General features: G+C 45.3%; 1 protein-coding gene across 25 annotated transcripts in view; it reads right to left on the bottom strand.

Annotated features, from left to right (window-relative positions):
• Window positions 1–20,133, bottom strand: part of CAMK2G (calcium/calmodulin dependent protein kinase II gamma) — a 361,588-nt gene that overhangs the window by 183,367 nt on the left and 158,088 nt on the right. For all 25 annotated transcript variants that reach the window (XM_077454530.1, XM_077454505.1, XM_077454508.1 and 22 more), the window contains exon 3: window positions 15,686–15,745. In XM_077454530.1, the coding sequence (XP_077310656.1) occupies window positions 15,686–15,745 (60 nt within the window). The remainder of the gene's footprint in view (window positions 1–15,685; window positions 15,746–20,133) is intronic.

Below are 20,133 nucleotides of genomic sequence, written 5' to 3'. Positions count from 1 at the left end.
CCGAGCATCCATCTTCTTGGTGGGTCTTCGTGGGTCTCGCTGCTCCGGCGCTGTGATTCGCCGGAGCAGCGATTACGTCACTTCCGCGCATGCACACAGGAGCAGACACTCGCGGCATATTGCCGCGATCTGCGGCTTACCCAGTGCGCCTGCGCCGTAGACAGCGGTGGCTGTCTTCAAGTAAATATCTCCTAAACCGTATAGGTTTAGGAGATATTTCTTGGACCTACAGGTAAGCCTTAATCTAGGCTTAACTGTAGGTCAAAGTGGTTTGTAAGGGTTTACAACCACTTTAACTGTAACCATACTGCTACACTTAGAGGTGTCTCTCTTCTCCTTTATACTCAGTTGTGACATGATGCTACTTGTATATCAAGACATTGCTTGTATATCAAGTCATGTATTAAAAATGTTGCTTGCCTTGCAAAACGCTCTTAAACCAAGTTACTCTCAAACCAAGGATTTACTGTATAACTCTATGCAACTGTATTCCCGTCGTCTTTGCGCCCCCAGTGTTGTAAGGGCCTATAAAGTCTTGTGCGAGTCTCCACAATATGTGGTGCTCCCATTCTTAGAAATCTACATGCAGCTGTTCAGAGTGCCGCACACACAGCCAGCGCAAGAGAAACACTGCGCAAAAGCCACACCTCACCTTCAATACAGTGGTGATTGACAACGCCTCTCACGCTGGCTGTGTACGTGGTACTCCGAGTTGTAGTGCAGAGCAGGGGAACACACACTGGGGAGACTTGTACAGCATGCCATTGGTCCCTTCAGTACATGGCGTTTAGAGAAAATGGCAATATAGAGGCGTTGGCAGGAGGCACTTGAAAAGAGGGACGCAGAGAGAAAAAAAATTTCAGTGCACGTGACTTGTTACTTTTACCTGATTTAGGGAAAAAAAACTTGACTCTAATACTTTTTGAAAACACTGTGTGAATGAGGAAAGAGGTATGTTTGATTGGTAAAATGACATTGCATGTCTATTAGTCATAGAACCGTGACAAGCTGCATCTTCCCTTTCAAACATCCATGCAAAAAAGAAAAAATAATCCATTAAAACTGTCAACCACATTCTGTATTGTTTGGGTATCTAAACTCCAAAAAATAAACTCAAGAAAAAAGGAGTTCCAAAGCCTAAACATTTTTTACTTTCATGAAGATAAAAAATGTTTCGGTAGCAGTATGCCCCCTCCCTTATACTTATCTGAGCCCTTACTCGATCTAGCGCTGTGCCTGTCTGTAGCAGCTTTCTCCCTTCTCTCACAAGATTGGCTGGGAGCAGTGGGAGCGGTCAGTCAAATACAAGAGGCACTGCATGCATCTATGGACACAGGCAGCACGGCTTGGGACCGAGTACACGGGTGTGCCACAATAGAAAGCTGCCTCCTATGGTGCCAAAAGGAAGAGGCCCGGGGCCGCTCTGGGCAATTCTGCTGCACAGAGCAGGTAAGTAAAAACCTGTTTGTTGTTTAAAAATAAAAAATGAGTTTACAGTCACTTTAAAAAGCTTGCTGCTTACCAGTAGGTATATATGGTGGTTGCATTTGTTTTCTTATTTTTTTTGGGTGGCTTTTCTTTTGTCACCTGATGATCTAGCTAGTAACAGTCCCTGTCAAAACTGGGCAAGGATGATACCACTGCTTTGAGAGAGCACTGCAGATTGGACAGGAGCACAAGCTTATTTGAGTTCTAACAGGATCGACGGGTATTTTACCTGCATTTGTCAAAAAGATATACCAAAATACATTCAATGGCCCTTTTAAAAGGCCAGAATAAGCAAAGTTCATTGTTGGGGTTTCCACACACCAAGTTCTCTTATTTTTGAATTGTTTATTATTTATTAATTATTTTTAATGAAATGGTTTTGTTTATAAGTTGTAAAAAGGATAGGATAAAAAGGAAAAGAAAAAGGTTAGGATAAAAAAAAAAGCAGTAAAAAAAAACTAAAATTTGCTTCTGTAGAGGACACGCCAACACAAGAAGGCCAAGACAGCAGTGATCAGAGGCTTGCGATTGTATGACTGATAGCATTTATATGGATACGGCCTTTATGCAGCTATCTAGCCGAGACGCTAAAAAGCCCTGCAATCTTCTTGTTACGATTCCATTTAAGGCTTTTGGCCAGAGAGAACATTCCAGTAAGGAAAAATCATGAAACGGGGTGACCGTTTCATACAATTACGTTGACAAAGGACTGAAGACAAAAGGCATGTGTTTTACTGTGCAATCTGAATTAAACAGTCTGCTGCACAGTGTATTAATATGACATCCATAATAACTGTTTTGACAGTTGAGGGGTGAAGAAATGTAGGTTTCATTTTGACAGCTGTCTGAGCCAATCAAAGTGTTCGACGTACATGAAGGATACTGTCTGCGAAAATTAGAGGTTGTTGGTGCAATGATTGCAGTCACCGGTCGGATGTAGACTACAGTTTATTGTCGCATAATGAATACATTGCACTTAAAAATAGTCTAAAAATCCCATATACCTCAGAGAACATAGGTATTAATGCCATTAAGCTCAAAAACTTAGCAAGGCATAGTATGACGCATTTTAAAGGGCAAATGTAAAATTGTACTCCTACAATATTAGGTGCCGATGTCCCTTTGTACAAATAAAGCTTTACCTTTTCTTGGAGTGGAATGCTCCTTTTGAACTGGCTAGCCTATACAAAGCCCGTTCAAATCCTTCAGTGCTCATGATAGTGCCAGGCATCTAATGAGCAAAAAGACACCAAGTTTCAAGCAGTTGCCCGGGGAGGCAGAGCTTCAAGCAGTTGCCCGGGGAGGCAGAGCTTCAAGCAGTTGCCCGGGGAGGCAGAGCTTCAAGCAGTTGCCCGGGGAGGCAGAGCTTCAAGCAGTTGCCCGGGGAGGCAGAGCTTCAAGCAGGCGCCCGGGGAGGCAGAGCTTCAAGCAGGCGCCCGGGGAGGCAGAGCTTCAAGCAGGCGCCCGGGGAGGCAGAGCTTCAAGCAGGCGCCCGGGGAGGCAGAGCTTCAAGCAGGCGCCCGGGGAGGCAGAGCTTCAAGCAGGCGCCCGGGGAGGCAGAGCTTCAAGCAGGCGCCCGGGGAGGCAGAGCTTCAAGCAGGCGCCCGGGGAGGCAGAGCTTCAAGCAGGCGCCCGGGGAGGCAGAGCTTCAAGCAGGCGCCCGGGGAGGCAGAGCTTCAAGCAGGCGCCCGGGGAGGCAGAGCTTCAAGCAGGCGCCCGGGGAGGCAGAGCTTCAAGCAGGCGCCCGGGGAGGCAGAGCTTCAAGCAGGCGCCCGGGGAGGCAGAGCTTCAAGCAGGCGCCCGGGGAGGCAGAGCTTCAAGCAGGCGCCCGGGGAGGCAGAGCTTCCAGCAGGCGCCCGGGGAGGCAGAGCTTCCAGCAGGCGCCCGGGGAGGCAGAGCTTCCAGCAGGCGCCCGGGGAGGCAGAGCTTCCAGCAGGCGCCCGGGGAGGCAGAGCTTCCAGCAGGCGCCCGGGGAGGCAGAGCTTCCAGAAGGCGCCGCGGAGGCAGAGCTTCCAGCAGGCGCCGCGGAGGCAGAGCTAACAGCAGGCGCCGCGGAGGCAGAGATTCCAGCAGGCGCCGCGGAGGCAGAGCTTCCAGCAGGCGCCCGGGGAGGCAGAGCTTCCAGCAGGCGCCCGGGGAGGCAGAGCTTCCAGCAGGCGCCCGGGGAGGCAGAGCTTCCAGCAGGCGCCGCGGAGGCAGAGCTTCCAGCAGGCGCCGCGGAGGCAGAGCTTCCAGCAGGCGCCGCGGAGGCAGAGCTTCCAGCAGGCGCCGCGGAGGCAGAGCTTCCAGCAGGCGCCGCGGAGGCAGAGCTTCCAGCAGGCGCCGCGGAGGCAGAGCTTCCAGCAGGCGCCGCGGAGGCAGAGCTTCCAGCAGGCGCCGCGGAGGCAGAGATAACAGCAGGCGCCGCGGAGGCAGAGATTCCAGCAGGCGCCGCGGAGGCAGAGATTCCAGCAGGCGCCGCGGAGGCAGAGATTCCAGCAGGCGCCGCGGAGGCAGAGATTCCAGCAGGCGCCGCGGAGGCAGAGATTCCAGCAGGCGCCGCGGAGGCAGAGATTCCAGCAGGCGCCGCGGAGGCAGAGATTCCAGCACGCCCGGGAGGCTGCGTTTCCAGCATGCCCGGGAGGCTGAGTTTCCAGCAGGCTCAGGAGGCAGAGATCCTAGCAGGCTCAGGAGGCAGAGTCCAAGCATGTCTAGGAGGTGGAGTTTCTAGCAGGCTCAGGAGGCACAGTTTCTAGCAGGTTTATAAGTTGACATTTCACACAAGCTCCCGAGGTGGAGTTTGGCAACACATCACCTAGTTAGAAATGTAATTTTGAGATATGGAATACTGCCTAAAATCTACCTCTACTAGAATTTCACAATCCTTGACCATCAGAAATCAGTGGTGGGTTATGCAGTGAGACAGACAGGTTCTCCTGTACAGTGCAGAGTTCTAACGAGAGCGTATAGGAGTCACAGAGCAGCTTGAGCATTCTGGGGCTGGTATGCTGGAAGGTGACATGTAAAGCTGCAGCAACATGTCACATATTAGACTATACAGTGTGGCTGGAGCTGCGATTCACAGGAGTGGCTGACCAGAATTACAAATATTTTGGCACGCAGAACAGTATGTAATGTATTTGCACTATGGAATTTATTGTGTGGCTGGTGTCCGACATTCATTTTGCACTGTGTGTAACATACTAGGCACTGAGTAAAGAACAGCAGAGATGCTAAGCACACGACTTATACACTTTTAATAGCGCAAACTCAAAATGTTAAAGCATCTCAAAACGCAATTTTTCTTTTCATTGTGGACAGGGAAAACTAGAGTAAATCTCCCTAAGGGCTTGTGTGTACATGGCGATTAGGGTTACACACTTCAAAGATTAGTGTATTTCTGCGGTGGGTACAGCAGGAGTTTCCGATTAGCTAAAGCAAGCCTGTAGTAAGAAAATGCAGGCTCACACTGCCAGCAGTCGTCCTTGTGCAATTGAACATGGATCGGTTACCTGCTCTTGGGCATGGACACAGACAGTTTATGTCCAAAGGCGCAAATCCACACCTACATTGGGTAATTGCTCAAGGTCGATTAAACGCAGACAGACGTGGACAGTGTCAGCCTGATTAGCTTTTCAATTTGTACAAAGTTCCTGTTTGCGACCAATCGGGAACACATTGCCATATCCACCACAGGTATATGTTGATCTGTGCAATGCACAGCCCTAATTGGTCATGTGCACGAGCCCAAACAGTGACAGGAGACACCAATTAAAAAAAAAAAAAAAAAAAAAAAAAAAAAGTCAGGGGTTCCAGCTCCTCTCTACTCTATCCCCAAAAAATTGTGACTCTGAATTCACTTTAAGACCTACTCATTTGTCAGGCCACCCCAAAAATGAGAGATTAGGGTGATACATAACGTATTAACTCTCAAGAGATATAACGATCTTGTGCCCACACTGCATTTCTTATATGCTCAGTCTTTCTTCAGTCCCATCTTTACAGCTCAAAATGCAGTCGACATTTCGGGCACAAGGCTTTCCACGCAAAATTCTTTCAGTTGCAAGCGGTCTGAATTTCTATGCAAATACTGCCTGCTTCAAACACCCCCTCAACAAAGGGATTCAAACAAGGGCCTTGATCAGTCCAGTTTAGGTCTTCTTTTTGAGCCATTCCTTCATGGATTCTTTATTGTTCTTTGGATCATTATTGTGTTCAGACTTATTTCCAGTTCAGCTTTAACTTTTGGATACATGGGACACAAATTTTCATCAAGCACATTTTGAGATAATGCAGAATCCAAAGATGAATGCAAACTGTCAAGCAGCAAAGCAAGTCTAAACCATATAATTTTCAGCACCATGGGGGTGATTATCTAAAGCCCCATACACACTATCAGATTGTCTGCTGATTTTTTCCTTCAGGTTTACCAAAACCATGTAGTACAAGGGCATGCCTGATTGCATGCACATTGAAACCCCTAAGGTTTGACCTCATATTATATGGTTTTGGTACATCTGATGGAAAAAAATCAGCAGACAATCTGATAGTGTGTATGGGGCTTAAGAAGGCACTGCACCAGTCAATACATAAATTTGTGTGCCGGAAAAGTCAAACGTACGAACTGCTGTACATTGAAGCGCAAATAGCGATAATAAATACCCGCATATGTAAACTGCAACTGTCGCTAGTGCTAATTGCAGTTTTCTCATTGATATTAGAGCACGCCCAATACAATTAATTTCATCTCATTGGATGTGTCTTGTTAGGCAGTTAGGAGGTGTTCTCAGTTAATTAACCCTTTTGATGCTAATCTCATTCCTATCACTTCTAATATATCTTTACATTTTTTATTTTTTTTTACCCAAATTTTTCAATACATTACAAAGAACAGGGAAGAGTTTCTAAACTCAATAAATTAATATTTTCAGATATTGATTTTTAAAGGTGACACTGCAATCAGTTAGATTTTAAAGCGGTAGTAAACCCGCATTTTTTTTTTTTTTTTTTTTAAACCTGCAAAGCAAAAGGCATAATGAGCTAGTATGCACCGCATACTAGCTCATTATGAAATACTTACCTTAGAACGAGGCCCCGACATCTCGCCCGATCCACGCCGAGGAAGCCGACATGCTCCCTCGGCGTCTCTTCCGGGTATCGCGGCTCCGGCGCTGTGAGTGGCCGGAGCCGCGATATCGTCACTCCCGCGCATGCGCGCGGGAGATTTAAATCCGGCCGGGCGAGCGCTGCCGGATTTTCACGGAGAGAACCCCCTTGTGCGCATGCGCCGCTGCAGTCAGCGGCGCATACCGAGGGGAATATCTCCTAAACCGTACAGGTTTAGGAGATATTTTTTTTACCTACAGGTAAGCCTTATTATAGGCTTTCCTGTAGGTAAAAGTTAAAAAAGTGGGTTTACTTCCACTTTAAATAAATTAGATTTAGTGCAAGAGCCTGTTTTTACTTCCTATAATTTGAATGAATTGTTTAAGTGCGTATTACCTATTTTGGCTAAATATTGAGTTGTACAGAGATTGGCCAATCAGATTGGATAGTGCATGACCACCTTAAGTGCCAAATTTGGAATGTAGATGTGCCATTACCCACTTGTATTTTCCAAGAGACATTTCTTGGGCATTATACAAGGCACATGAAAAAACACCTTTTTTTCAATACATGCTAGAGTGATCAGGAATCTTCAAACTACAGCTCTCCAGCTGTTGTGGCACTACACATCCTATGAGGCATTGTATAACTCTGGCATTCACAGACGTGACTAGGCATGATGGGAATTGTAGTTCCTACTGGAGGGCCATAGTTTGAAGGCCCTTGTGCTATTATTATGCCTCCAGAATTAGGAGTGTGGCATCTACTCAAATTCTCCCTGCTGGTGGACACAAGAACCTACATCTATAAATATTGGCAGGGTATGGCAGAATATTGCAGAGTATTGGCAGGGTATTTCAGAGTATTGGCAGGGTATGGAGGGATGGCTGTGACTGCAATTGTCACAGAGCAGAGCTGTGAGCACTCCAGATCAAGCCCACAGCGCTGCCGCCAACAGATCAGTACACCGAGGTGAGAGAGGAACCGGCGTCATGACCTTAACTAAGTTCGAGGCAGCAGAGGGCACCACGGATTGTAGCATGTGCCAATCCGAACAGGGTGACCCGTTCAGATCACGGATCGTTGACAATGCGTCGTGCCCCTAAAAGCTAATAACTTGGGGTGGAGGGGGGCTTACTCTGCCTGTAATGTGGCGCGTCTGTAGCATGAAGCCAAAATGCTGCTTCAAAGATGTACAAATTTAGAGAAAACTTACAAATCTACATTGCAGCTGCAAGATTTTAACACAAAACAAAAAATAGCCTGCCCCCAATACATACAAGGCCATTTGAGTCTGTTAAGGCTTAAAATGAGAACCCCCACGTGAAAAATACCACCCCAAACTAAAAAAAATATTGTGCCCTTTCCCCATACTAACAAAACCCCAGCCAAACACACAGCAAGCCAGCCCATGAAAGGGGCTGGATGCTTGGGGGCAGGAGGGGCTCGGGCACCCCAAAAGTCAACCACCTTGTTCCCATATTCAGGGGGACAAGGACCTCTTCCACACAATCCTAGGCTGGGTTTGTGGGGGGCTGTAGACAGGGGGTTTTACGGAATGTGGAAACCCCCCTTTAAACTAGTGGGTACAAGGTGCTTTGTGGTTGGTATTGGGCTGAGACCAACATGCACCAAAAGGCAACCAGCTATGTTGAGTGCATGTGGCCTTGTATGGTTCAGGAGGGGGTTGGGCGATCACTCTTCTTGCCCCTTTCCTAGCTGGCCCTGTTGTATGCTCTGAAAAAGGACTTGGTTTGGATTGGTGAAGACAGCTCACAGCCTTTGGAAAATAGAGTGGAGCGTGGACTTCCCCTTTAAAAGCAAAAGTAAGCCCATGGAAATCTAAGAGGTTAGAGTGGGGGAGACAAGAGCATTGGGGAATAGAGTTTCCCTTTAAAGGCAAAAGCTAGCCCAAGGAAATCATATGCATTAGAGGGGGAAGGTTAAATGCCCTTTTAGGAGGTGTCTTTTCACATCATTTTAAGAAGGTGCATGTCACATGTTGGCAATGTAACATGCTAACATGACCTGTGTGAAAAAATACATAAAAGGTGAACCAGCGTAACAAAAAAAGAAAAAAAAAGTGTTAAATTTAGCGGTATGCCCATTTAAACCATGCAATTACATAAGTTGCTTAACATTTACTAAGATTTTGGCTGCACAGTGAAGAAACGCATGTGAACGAGCGCAACAGCCAATTGTGCATGCACAGTGCTTACATTGATCTCATGCAGTTCTAAACATACTTGCAGGCACAGCAGGCTTTCTCTCAAAAAGTTACTCAATCTATTTTGGGCATATTTGTTACTTGGGCAGTTACTAAACTTTTTCACATCACCCCATAATACTGACACCTCCATCTTCTGTTAATATTGAATAGGAGATGCCATGCGCCATGTCCATAGTGGCGCACAGATTGCATTCTCCCGTGCGCCGAGATATAGTAAACGGGGGATTCAAGCTCTGTTACTGGCGCACTGCTTCGTAAATATGAAAATGTGTGTTGCAGCTCGCCGTGCACCTCTACTGATGGCACACGGCTTTCCTAAATCACCCCCATGTTTCACAGTTTGTATTTTTCTCCTAAAATGCTGTGTTTGGTTTGCAAACATCTATTGTTATTCTGGCCAAACAACTCTGATTTATCAGCAGCACACAATGTTGCAGAAGGCGTATATGTTCCATTCATTAACCGACACAGTAGGGAGGTTTGTGCAGTCTTTTTCTGAATGCCCATGTATGCACTTCGACACCCCAACTGTTGCAAGAGTTTCCCACAGATTCCAAAATGAAACCTTGGGGGTTTTTGAAGTCTTCGCATCAGTCAGCTCCTGGGCTGAATTGGCTGGGCTGGCCATTCCTGTACATATAAGTAGTGATTTGAAATACACCCCTACTTCTAGATTTGCCTTAAAGTGGAATGACTGATTTCAAACAAAATTGTCAGCATTTTTAATTCCTAGCCATACACATAAAGGTTGATTTACTAAAACTGGAAAGTGCAAAATCTGGTGCAGTTGTGCAAGGTAACCAATCCGCTTTCAGTTTTTTTGACAAATCTTCATTCAATAGGCTGAAGTTAAAATCTGTCACATGCACCAGATTTCGCACTTCCTGGTTTTAATAAACCAACCCCACAGGCATTCGCCACCTTCTTTCTACAGTAAGGTGACCAGATTTTTAAAATGAAATCCAGGGACATATTTTTTTTCTTTACTAGTAATGCAGCAATCAGCGACTCATAGCGGGACTGCGATATTGCAGTGGACAAATTGGACACTAATGCCGCGTACACGCGACCAGTTTTCCCGTCGGAATAAACTCCGAAGGATGGAGTTCCAACGGAGTTCCGCTGAAACTGTCTTGTCTACGCACGATCACACCAAAGTCTGACTGTCTAGAATGCCGTGACGTACAACATGTATGACGGGACTAGAAAAAGGAAGTTCAACAGCCAGTAGCCAATAGCTGCCGTCTCATACTTGCTTCAGAGCATGCATCGTTTTTGGTCCGTCGGAACAGCATACAGACAAGCGTTTTTTTCAATAGGAATTGGTTCCATCGGAAATATTAAAAACATGTTCTATTTCTAGGTCCGTCAGAATTTTCGAAAAAAAAATAAAGTCAGATGAAGCACACACACAATCGGAATATCCGATGAAAAGATTCTGTCTGACTTTTTCTGTCGGACATTCTGCTTGTGTGTACGTGGCATGACACTGTGGGAACCAGTGACACTAATACAGTGATCAGTGCTAAAAATATGTACTGTCACTGTACTAATGACACTGGCTGGGAAGGGGATAACATCTAGGACAATCAATGGGTTAAATGTGTGCCTAACAAGTGTTTTCTCACTGTGGGGCAGGTGATTTTACTAAGGGAAGACATAGATCCCTGTACTTGCTTTGCAGGAACACAGGATCAATGTCTTCCACACTGACAGAATGGCGAATTGCCTTGTTTACATAGACAGACCACTAGGCGAGTCCGCCAGATCTGCCGATTGGCTCTGATACCCAGAAATGCAGGATCACGTATATAAGTGATCCTGCGCAGCGCGACCCCCCTGTAGCAGTAAATATGCTATCAGGTGATCGGCAACTGGTTAAGATCATCAGCATTATGATAACTCACAGGCAGCAGGCACTCTATCATTGCTTCTGACCACTAAGTGCCCGCTGCCTGTGAGCTCTGATACCATCCATTATGCCAGAGAGACAGACACCGTGCAATGTAGTCTATTCACAGACACCCCCAAAGCACACCTGTGTTGAAGCCTTGAAGGCACTGGCAGCCCCTCGATTGGATCTGCTTCCCCTCTATTCCTGCTGCTGGACATCGTCAGCTGAGCTCAGCTGCCTCTCTCTGCCCATCGCCTCCGATGGCCTCACAGCCTCTCAGATCTCACTCTCCGGGCCCCGGCTACTACTGGATGGGGAGCGGAGGAAAATTACTCTGCCGGGGAAGGCAAGGAGATAAGCAGGCAGGCGGCTGGCCGGGATTTGAGCCAAGGCAGAAGAACATGTGAGCTGAGCTGAATGGGCATGTGCCGGAAACTGAAGAAATAGTTCATCCGCTCTGATCAGCACATCATCTTCAGAAAGGGACACAGATAATGGAAAAAATACACCCCCTAAGCTAGTAGGAGCGGGGGTGTGTAATTCAGATTTATTTTATTCTGCACTGACCATCTTTGAAAAATTGCCCCAGCTCCAGTTGAACAAAAATCCGGGGACAAAACCGGGGACAGACTTGGTCCGGGGACAGTGTCCTCAATCCGGGCACTGCCCCCTGAAACCGGGGGACACCCTATTCTACAGGCCTTTGAAAACCATTGATCTTGGCATGATGACATCGCACATATCAATAGCAAAGTGAACACCAGACCCTAGATCAGCCTTTCTCAACCCTGGGGAAAAAAGTTTACTTTTTTTCTGTTAGTAAATTTTGTAACCAAGTAATTTTTCACCTTCACTGACGTGCGCTGATGAGGCGGCACCGATGGGCACAAATGGTGGGCATTGAAGAGGTGGCACTTATGGGCACTGATGAGGAGGCACTAATATGCCGCACTTATGGGCACTGATAGGAACTAATAGGTGGCACCGATAGGCGGCAGTGTCGGGCACTGATAGGTGGCACTGATGGGCATTGATGGACAGCAGTGATGTGCATTGATCGGCAGCACTGATTGTCAGCACTGACTAGTATGGCTAATGGGCACCGATTTGTGGCACTTGTGGGCACTGTATGCTGGCATTGGTGGTCGCTGTATTTTACACTTTATTTCTTTATTGTAATTGGGGCACTGATGATCAGTGCCTTGATTACATCCCTAGATGTTCCCCTGTGAGGAGGTGCCGCTGATCGGCTCTCCTCTCCTCACACTCCGTTAGTGTGAGGTGAGGCGAGCCATTTATCGGCATCTCCATGTTTACATGTGACCAGCTGGGTGACCGGCTTCCGCGGTCACACCGGAACAACAACTGCACAGCCACGCAATCATTTGACAGTGCGCGGGCAGCAAGCAGTTAAATAACGCAGGTTCCACCACCATGCTCCCAAGTATGCCCTAATAATCTGATTATGGATGTTCTGCAATTTTATTAAAGATAAAGTATGTGTTTTTTTTTTTGTCTTTTTTAATTAACATTCATATTAACCTCCATCTTTGTGATGCTGCAGCTTTTTTTTCTACATTAGCTCCAAGACTGAGAACTGGGTGACCACTGATCATTCAATATTTGGTCTGCTTCGAGCAGAGAGCAGTAACTGTCAGTCACCACTCTCCTCCTCCAGCGCACACAGACAGCTTTCAATCAAGCAGTGGGGTCGATCCTGACACCATTGATCCCTCCTGAGTCTAGCACAGTTCTGCCCTGTCAGTAGATAGAGAGTAGTAGCCTATCAACTGACACAAGAGGACAAAAGTAAGTGCACTCTGACCCACAAGAGAAGAATGGCCAAAAAATATTTGGCCACACTTCTTTATTTTAAATCACCTTTATCTGCAGGCACAGCTTGAATGAAAGTCGAAGGTCTTCCTTGTTCAAATATGTTGAAAAAGTCAACAATTTCCGAGGGGTGTACTTCCATTTTTACGTGACTGCAAAACACTCACTTCCCTACGCAAACCAATTAACCTTTCTGTGGTCAAATAAACCAAGATTCCTTCTTCCTATGTAACCAGCTACACATCTCTAAGGGATTAAAAGTATTCTAAAAGGGTTGCCAATGCTTAGCACGATCATCACAGAACAGCATCTTGTTGTGTCTGTGCTTGCATGCCAAGCGATCAGAATGAATGCCATTATAAAACATTTTGGCAGAAAAAAAAATTACTGCCCTGCAAACATTACCACCCTCATGGACAGCACTGGGAAATGGCATGCCAAAACAAGCATACCACATGCCTTCTGTCCGTACAGACTAGCCATATGTCATAGGCAAATATACAAACAGCTTTTTTTCCCGGTCTCTTGTGCTGTATTACTTGCTTTCCCTATCCAGTGTCAAGCCAGAGCTGTACAATGGTATTGAAGCTCTGCCTGCTCCTAAACAGAACAGCAGACATCTGCTATTAAACACAAAATCCAACTCGGTATTTACAGCAATGCGCCACAAGCACAGTACTGTTTATGTGTCTCCGTTTAACATGGCTTGAGACAAGGTTAAAGTGGAAGTCCATGCTAAAACTAAAATCCCTGCATCTATAGCCCCCAACATTCTAACACTAACCTATCTAGCCCTGTACAGAAAAAAAACGAGTATACACACCTTTTCTGCAGATGATCCGGCCCGATCTCCAGTGGCGGAAGTTCTGCGGATTACACCGCCCGACAACAGCTGTGAAATGAAAGTGTCCTCTGCACCCGCCTCCAAAGCAAAGCAGCGGCTGACAGCTCAGTGTGGGATCAGAACTTCCGCCGCTGGAAATCGGGTCGGATCGCCTGCAGAAAAGCTATGTATACTGATTTTGTTTTCTTTACAGGGCTAGATAGGTTAGTGTTAGAATGTTGGTGGCTATAGATGCAGGAATTTTAGTTTTAGCATGGACTTCCACTTTAAAATCTAGTTTATGTAACTGGTAATGTACCACACCCCTTGTACAGCAAATCAATCAGAATCGGGACTTTTGAGGCACATCTTTATGCTTAAAATACAATGTTTATTAATTTCATTAAAAAAACTGGACAAAGTTCCATAAAAACATTTTCATATTGCAATACATTGTTAGACATCGCTCAACATTTAACAGTGGATTTTATCTTTGTCCATATCTGGTAATCATAGTAACATTTCTTCAGTTACCTGGTTTCATGCATGCTTGAGCTAAAGGCAGATGGTTTCAGGAAATAAATACTACATCAATCATTTTGTCCTTACTCAAGATGACCACAGCCAAAAATGCTAGGGGGTTGTTTTTCAGAGTGATCTCTCAGCAAAATAAATCATGGAGACATGAATGGATGGGGGAGTTTGCTTTGAATATTAAAAATTGAACAGTGTTTTTTTGTTTGTGGTGCTTAGACGCAGGGAAGGTCTACTTTAATAGTGCTTATTAAGAGGTGCACTGAAATGGAAATTTTGGTGCCGAAACCGAAAATTCAGGATTCACTTGGCCTAAACCAAAAATGACATATAAAAAAACATTTGTATTATATTCAACTTTTGCATACTACTGAACGCCATCTTTTTCTAAACAGCATGCAATCAATAAATGTTGTATTTTATATTTCTAGGCGTTTTATGTCAATCTGGTACCCAAAGAGCAGTTGAAGAGATATCCAGCGGCAACTCTCACCAAATGAATATAGCAGCCAGATCCATCCAGGAGGGGCAGAGCCTGCCCTCCAAAGACGCCTGTATGCTGTCGATTACCAACCACAGGGAATGGGCATGCCAACTGCACAGAGAGCGACGTCACCCGGCGGCGCGGCCACTGCCACTGGGCATGCGCAACAAAGGCATCCCCGTTGCATCCCCACCGCCTCCACCTCAGCGTGACCCATGGCCATTAACAGTACTTTTTTTTTTCTTTTGGCAAAAACACAATTTTTGGCCAATATATTTCAGGCGACAAAATGTCATTACATCTCTAGTGCTTATAAATCTTGTAATTTTCATAGCCAAAGATAACAGGGGTGCCACTTTGTAGACCTGAACATAAACCATGCATTTTACTTACTGAGGAATGTTCAGTTTACACTGGAGAAAAGGAGATGGTTATACATCACATCCCCAATGCTTCACTTCATCTAACCCTGTGCTGTGCAATCCTATACATTTAATTAAAAAGCTCTTTAGGTTTTCAGAAATGAATTGGCTGCATACCAGGCTGGCAAATCAATAGAGGAGCTGATAGACCTCATTCAATCTATTACAAAATCACCTTTCTGTGTATCGGACGTCACACGCTTATTGTCAGCCAGATATTCTGCTCATCGTCCTGCTAAGATCATGCATGGTGCGCTGGCAAAGCAGAGACTACTAGGAGGAAAAGTGGGAAGAGACATTTTTCTCTTAAAGGCCAAGTTCACTTGTTTTTTCCTTATAAATTCCAGCTTCCCTATGTACCAATATAGCATTAAGGTACTTCTATGAAAAATAAAACAGCCTTTCATTTATTCAACGCACGCTTACCTCACTCTCTTCATGGCTGTTTAAAAACACTTCTCCATTACTTCTGCCTTACTTCCTGGACAGACTTTAGGTCATGACACAAGAAGTAGTTGACCAGCTGAGGGTAGATGATGCAGGGTGTGTGCGCGGAGATCAACTGATGAACTCCTTCCTGTGTCATGACCTAAAGTCTGTCCACAAAGTAAGGCAGAAGTAACGGAGCAGTGTCTTTGAACAGTCATGAGGACAGGGAGGTAAGGGTTTGTAGAATAAATGGAAAGCCATTTTATTTTTTGCATAGACGTACATTAATGTTATACGGAGGGGAGGGAGGGGGGAGGAGGGAGGAGGAGGACAAAAGTGAACTTAGCTTTTAAGGACTTTGCTCGTTCTATACATTTTTTTTTCATTTTAGTCTTTGTATTTTCCATTTCATGAACACAAAAAAAAAAAAAAAAGATTGAAATCGAAACGTGACAACACTCACCAATATTAGGATGCTTCAGAAGGCGGCAAATCCGAGCCTCGCGTTCAAGCTTCTGGTGGTCTGCAAAAGAAAAAACCCAACCGGTTTGAGGATATATAATATTTAAGAACTACTAATGAATTTTATAAAGTTATTGGAATAAAAATTCAACATAATCAAATTAGAAAATGTAATTACAAGAAAAACAGTGGCTACATATGTTAAACTATGGCTTACATGCCAAAAAGATTCATCAGGACAAGACAGGCTTTAGAGAGACCTTTGGTAGAACTAGTGGGGCTTGTGAATTATGTGCAGGACATATTTGGCAGCATCAACAGATCGGGTCCGACAAATGGAGGAAGACCAATGAATATTGTATTCTAGAGCCAGTAATTTCAGCCCAGGAAACAGTACCTGTAATGGTAATGACTGAAATAAAAATAGAGGCCCTAAAAAAAAAAAAAAAAAAAAAAAAGGTATGTGCCAATTGTATCCCAGTAGAAGCCTTATCTGACTTTTGGAATTGTGCCAGCATACAGACAATTAATGCAGTAATGCTAAGCCACCAATCAGATTAGCTTTTCAACACTCAACAATCATAAAATGCTAAAAGCAGGTTATCTACCCTGCTACAGAGTAAGAACACACCATTCCTATCTGCACTGTGCACAAGTTATTTAGGGAGAAATCTTAATTTGCTAAAGTAAGCCCTGACTTGACAACTAAATACACAGTTAAATGCATACTTCTGAACATTATTTCCTGACAAAATACCTGTAATGCCGTTCAGCCAATTCTGTGATTTACATATCCTTCATATCGGACAGATGAGAGGCTGACATTTTCACAATCCCAATTAAAGGGATATTGAAGTCTAAGGGTCCTTTCACACGGGGCAGATCAGTTCTGATCCACCCTGTGGATATCCGTTTGCTCAGCGGGGATCACTCCGCCGATCCCCGCTGAGCAGGGAGATGACAGGTCCGTCTCTGCATACTGCGCAGGGACGGACCTGTCACAGCGCCGCTCTCCCCTATGGGAGATCGGATGACGACGGACCGCAGTGCCCGTCGTCACCCGATCCGATCCGCAGACGGATGGAAAAATAGCTTTTTCCTCCGTTACACTTTTTCGGATCGGAGCGGGTCGGATGTCAGCGGACATGTCACCGCTGACATCCGACGCTCCATAGAGCTCTATGGAGCACCCGTTCAGGTCCGCCTGAAAAACTGACAGGCGGGTCTGAACGGGACGTCAGTGTGAAAGGGGCCTTAAGTTTTCTTTTGTTTTTGCACAGAGCAGCCTAGATCCTTCTCCTCAGGTATCTCACTGGCACTCCTAGCCCTTCCCTCCTGCCGAGTGCCCCCACAGCAAGCAGCTTGCTATGGGGGCACCCAAGCCAAGTCGCTGCTGTGTGTGTCCATTCAGACACGGAGCCTCAGCTTGGCCACACCCCTCTCACTGACTGACAGCAGCGGTAGCCAATGGTAGCCCGCTGCTCTCTCAGCCAATGAGGAGGGAGAGTCCTGAACAGCCAAGACTTGTGCAACATCGCTGGATCAAGGTGGAGCTCAGATAAATATTAGGAAGGGTGCTGCGCATACAAGTTTTTTTTTTTATCTTCATGCATAGAATGCATGAAGATAAAAAACCTTCTGCCTTTAGAACCAGTTTAAGGAACACACAGGTGTCGCCTCCCTGCGTCCATTGACAGAGCAGCAACCCACTTATGAGATCCCCTATGCTCCTGTAAGCAAGTTTATGGTGTTAAGGCCAGTGTTGACAAGCTTTTTTGTAGTTCAAAATTGCTTCTCTCCCCATACAAGTCTATATTTGAGCTGTTTCTAGCGGATTTTGCACTCTTAAAAAGGTCAACCACAACTGTAATGCATTTGGAATGATTTTAAATTCATCTCAAACTGATGTTAAAAAGCACGCTGCATTTTGCCATTTAAAGAGGAAGTAAACCCTGATGAGTTTACTTCCTCTTTCATTCCCTGTAAAGGCAAAGCATAATGGACTACTATGCATCGCATAGTAGTCCATTATGTGTCACTTACCTGACACAGGAGCCAGCGAAGTCACCGCTGTCCCCTGCAGTTCCGAGCGTCCATCTTCTTGGTGGGTCTCGCTGCTCCGGCGCTGTGATTCGCCGGAGCAGCGATGACGTCACTCCCGCGCATGCGCACGGGAGCCGAGACTCGCGGCATTGCCGTCATCGACGATGCCCCGCTCAGTGCGCCTGCGCGCCGTTGTCTATGGCGCATGCGCCGTAGATAGCGGTGCCCGTCTTCGGGCAAATATCTCCTAAACCGTATAGGTTTGGGAGATATTTCTTGGACCTACAGGTAAGCCTTAATCTAGGCTTACCTGTAGGTCAAAGTGGTTTGTAAGGGTTTACAACCACTTTAAAGTGATTGTAAACCCTCACATTGTAAAACAACTCATTCAGTTTAAAATAGAAAAGAAAGGGAAACATTTGTGTATAGATATAGGGAAAACAAAAGGTTTTCCCCTTTTACAAGTGATCCCATTCTTTCTGTTCTCAGCTGCAAAAGAGCTGGGGGGAGGAGAAACAGCAGCACACCGAAGTTCCCAGTAAAAGTATGTTGGGGGGGGTGGTTATAAGGACAAGTCTGATCATTGGAGAGCAGGTTCCCAGCACAGCTAGACAACTGACCACAGTGTGTTCTCCTGCTTAGTGTGGTCAGTTTTTAATAGGAAAGCAGGAGGGACTGGCAGGGACACAAGGGATTTCACATATTGGAAGCAATACAAAGAACAGGATACTTTTTCATACAAGTACATGGTACAGCAGGCACATATCAGGAATATGAAAATGTTGTGTTTACACAAGTTAAGCTGGTCATACACTGTAAGATGCATCTTATTCAGTCTGCAACATACTGTAAGATTTCTATTAATTTCCATTGATTACCCCATTCATGCTAAACAGTGTGGATGGAAGAAAACGTCCCCTGCAGGCTTCTGTATTCTGACAGCCGCAACACCCAAAGGTGTCAGAATACCCAACCAGCGGCTGCATCTGATTGGATGCTGGAGCTGTTTGGCTGGGAATTTGGGTGGGAAGTTACCACCCACAGTGCAAATTTCAACTGGTTCATCACGAACCAGCTGAAACGTGATCTTTGGATGGCCAGCTTTAATCTGACAGTACTGTACTGTCCCTTTCCAAAATGGATTGCATTTGTACAAATTATCGGAACAATGTAATAACGAGTAAAATACATAACTGAACACCCGGCCTGAACTGCATTGAATAGAAAGACTGCCCTCAAATTTTCTATACAACACAAAAAATAAATAAGTAATTTTTCTCCATTACTTATTACAAAACAGTAAAGCTTTGCCATGTGTAAGAGTTTGGTTAACACAGAAAATTACTAGGAATAATCCTTCAAACCCCGCAACCACAAGCTACAATTAATCACACGGCAGCTCAGACAAAGAGGACAATGAACCTACTGCTGTTCAAACTGCACTAACCAGAATAAAATGTGATTTGTCTGTGAAGTGTAGGATAAATACATTTATACCTAACAAAAGTCTTCATTAAAGTGTTACAAAGAAAATTACTGATCTGATAAAAGGTTACACTAAATCGACAGTTCTACGCGGAACCGTGTTCAGCAAGTTACCTGTGTTTAGCTCCAGGGTACACTGGTTTTCATGTCGTTCATTTGGGTAATGATGCTAATCATTAACTTATGTAAACTGCGATGATACTTTCTAAGTGGAAATGGAGCATAACTAACTAGACGAGGGAGAGAAAACAAAGCTTATTATAAAAACAAAGGGGGAGACTCGTATTTCTGCGATTTCGTCATCATTAAAGCACTGAAGATAAACGGGCCAATTCTAAAATGGGTTAAAGGGAAATGGTCAGGAATGAAGTATGTGATCTTTCAACACTGAAGGTGCGCCTCACTCATCCTTATACCAATATTTAAAGGCTAAGTCCACCTTTTATTAAAAAAATAAATAGGAAATGCACATCTTTTTGCAGGCAAATCTTTTATACCCAGACTGTATGCCCCTGTGATCTGCTCATGGTGTGTACACAGTGCCTATGCCAGGATCCTGTAGATTTAGTATGCTGTCTGCCCATATATAAAAATCGAGCAGCAGTGGAATCAATGGACTAACGAGAGTGTGCCAGCACCCTCCTACTTCATTGAGAACTACAAGCTGTGGCCGACAGCACTTGTAGATTATTAATTCACAGAACTCGGTTCACACACACAGACTACGGAAGAGACAAGGAGGAGGAGCTGCAGAGACGCAGAGGAGAGAGCTGGATGACAGAGTCACGTAAACTAACCATGCTATCAGATCAGCAGCCATGATAAACTTCATCAGTTTACAGAGTGGAAGACAGGAACAGGCAAGATCAGACAGGTATTGTACAGCATCGAAAGGGACAAAGGGCACGGCAAAAGCACAGG

This window comes from Lithobates pipiens, unplaced genomic scaffold, assembly GCF_037356315.1.
Source record: "Lithobates pipiens isolate NorthernLeopardFrog02 unplaced genomic scaffold, aLitPip1_a1.2 Scaffold_25, whole genome shotgun sequence".
Lineage (NCBI taxonomy): Eukaryota > Metazoa > Chordata > Amphibia > Anura > Ranidae > Lithobates > Lithobates pipiens.
This window is presented reverse-complemented; position numbering and strand designations above follow the sequence as displayed.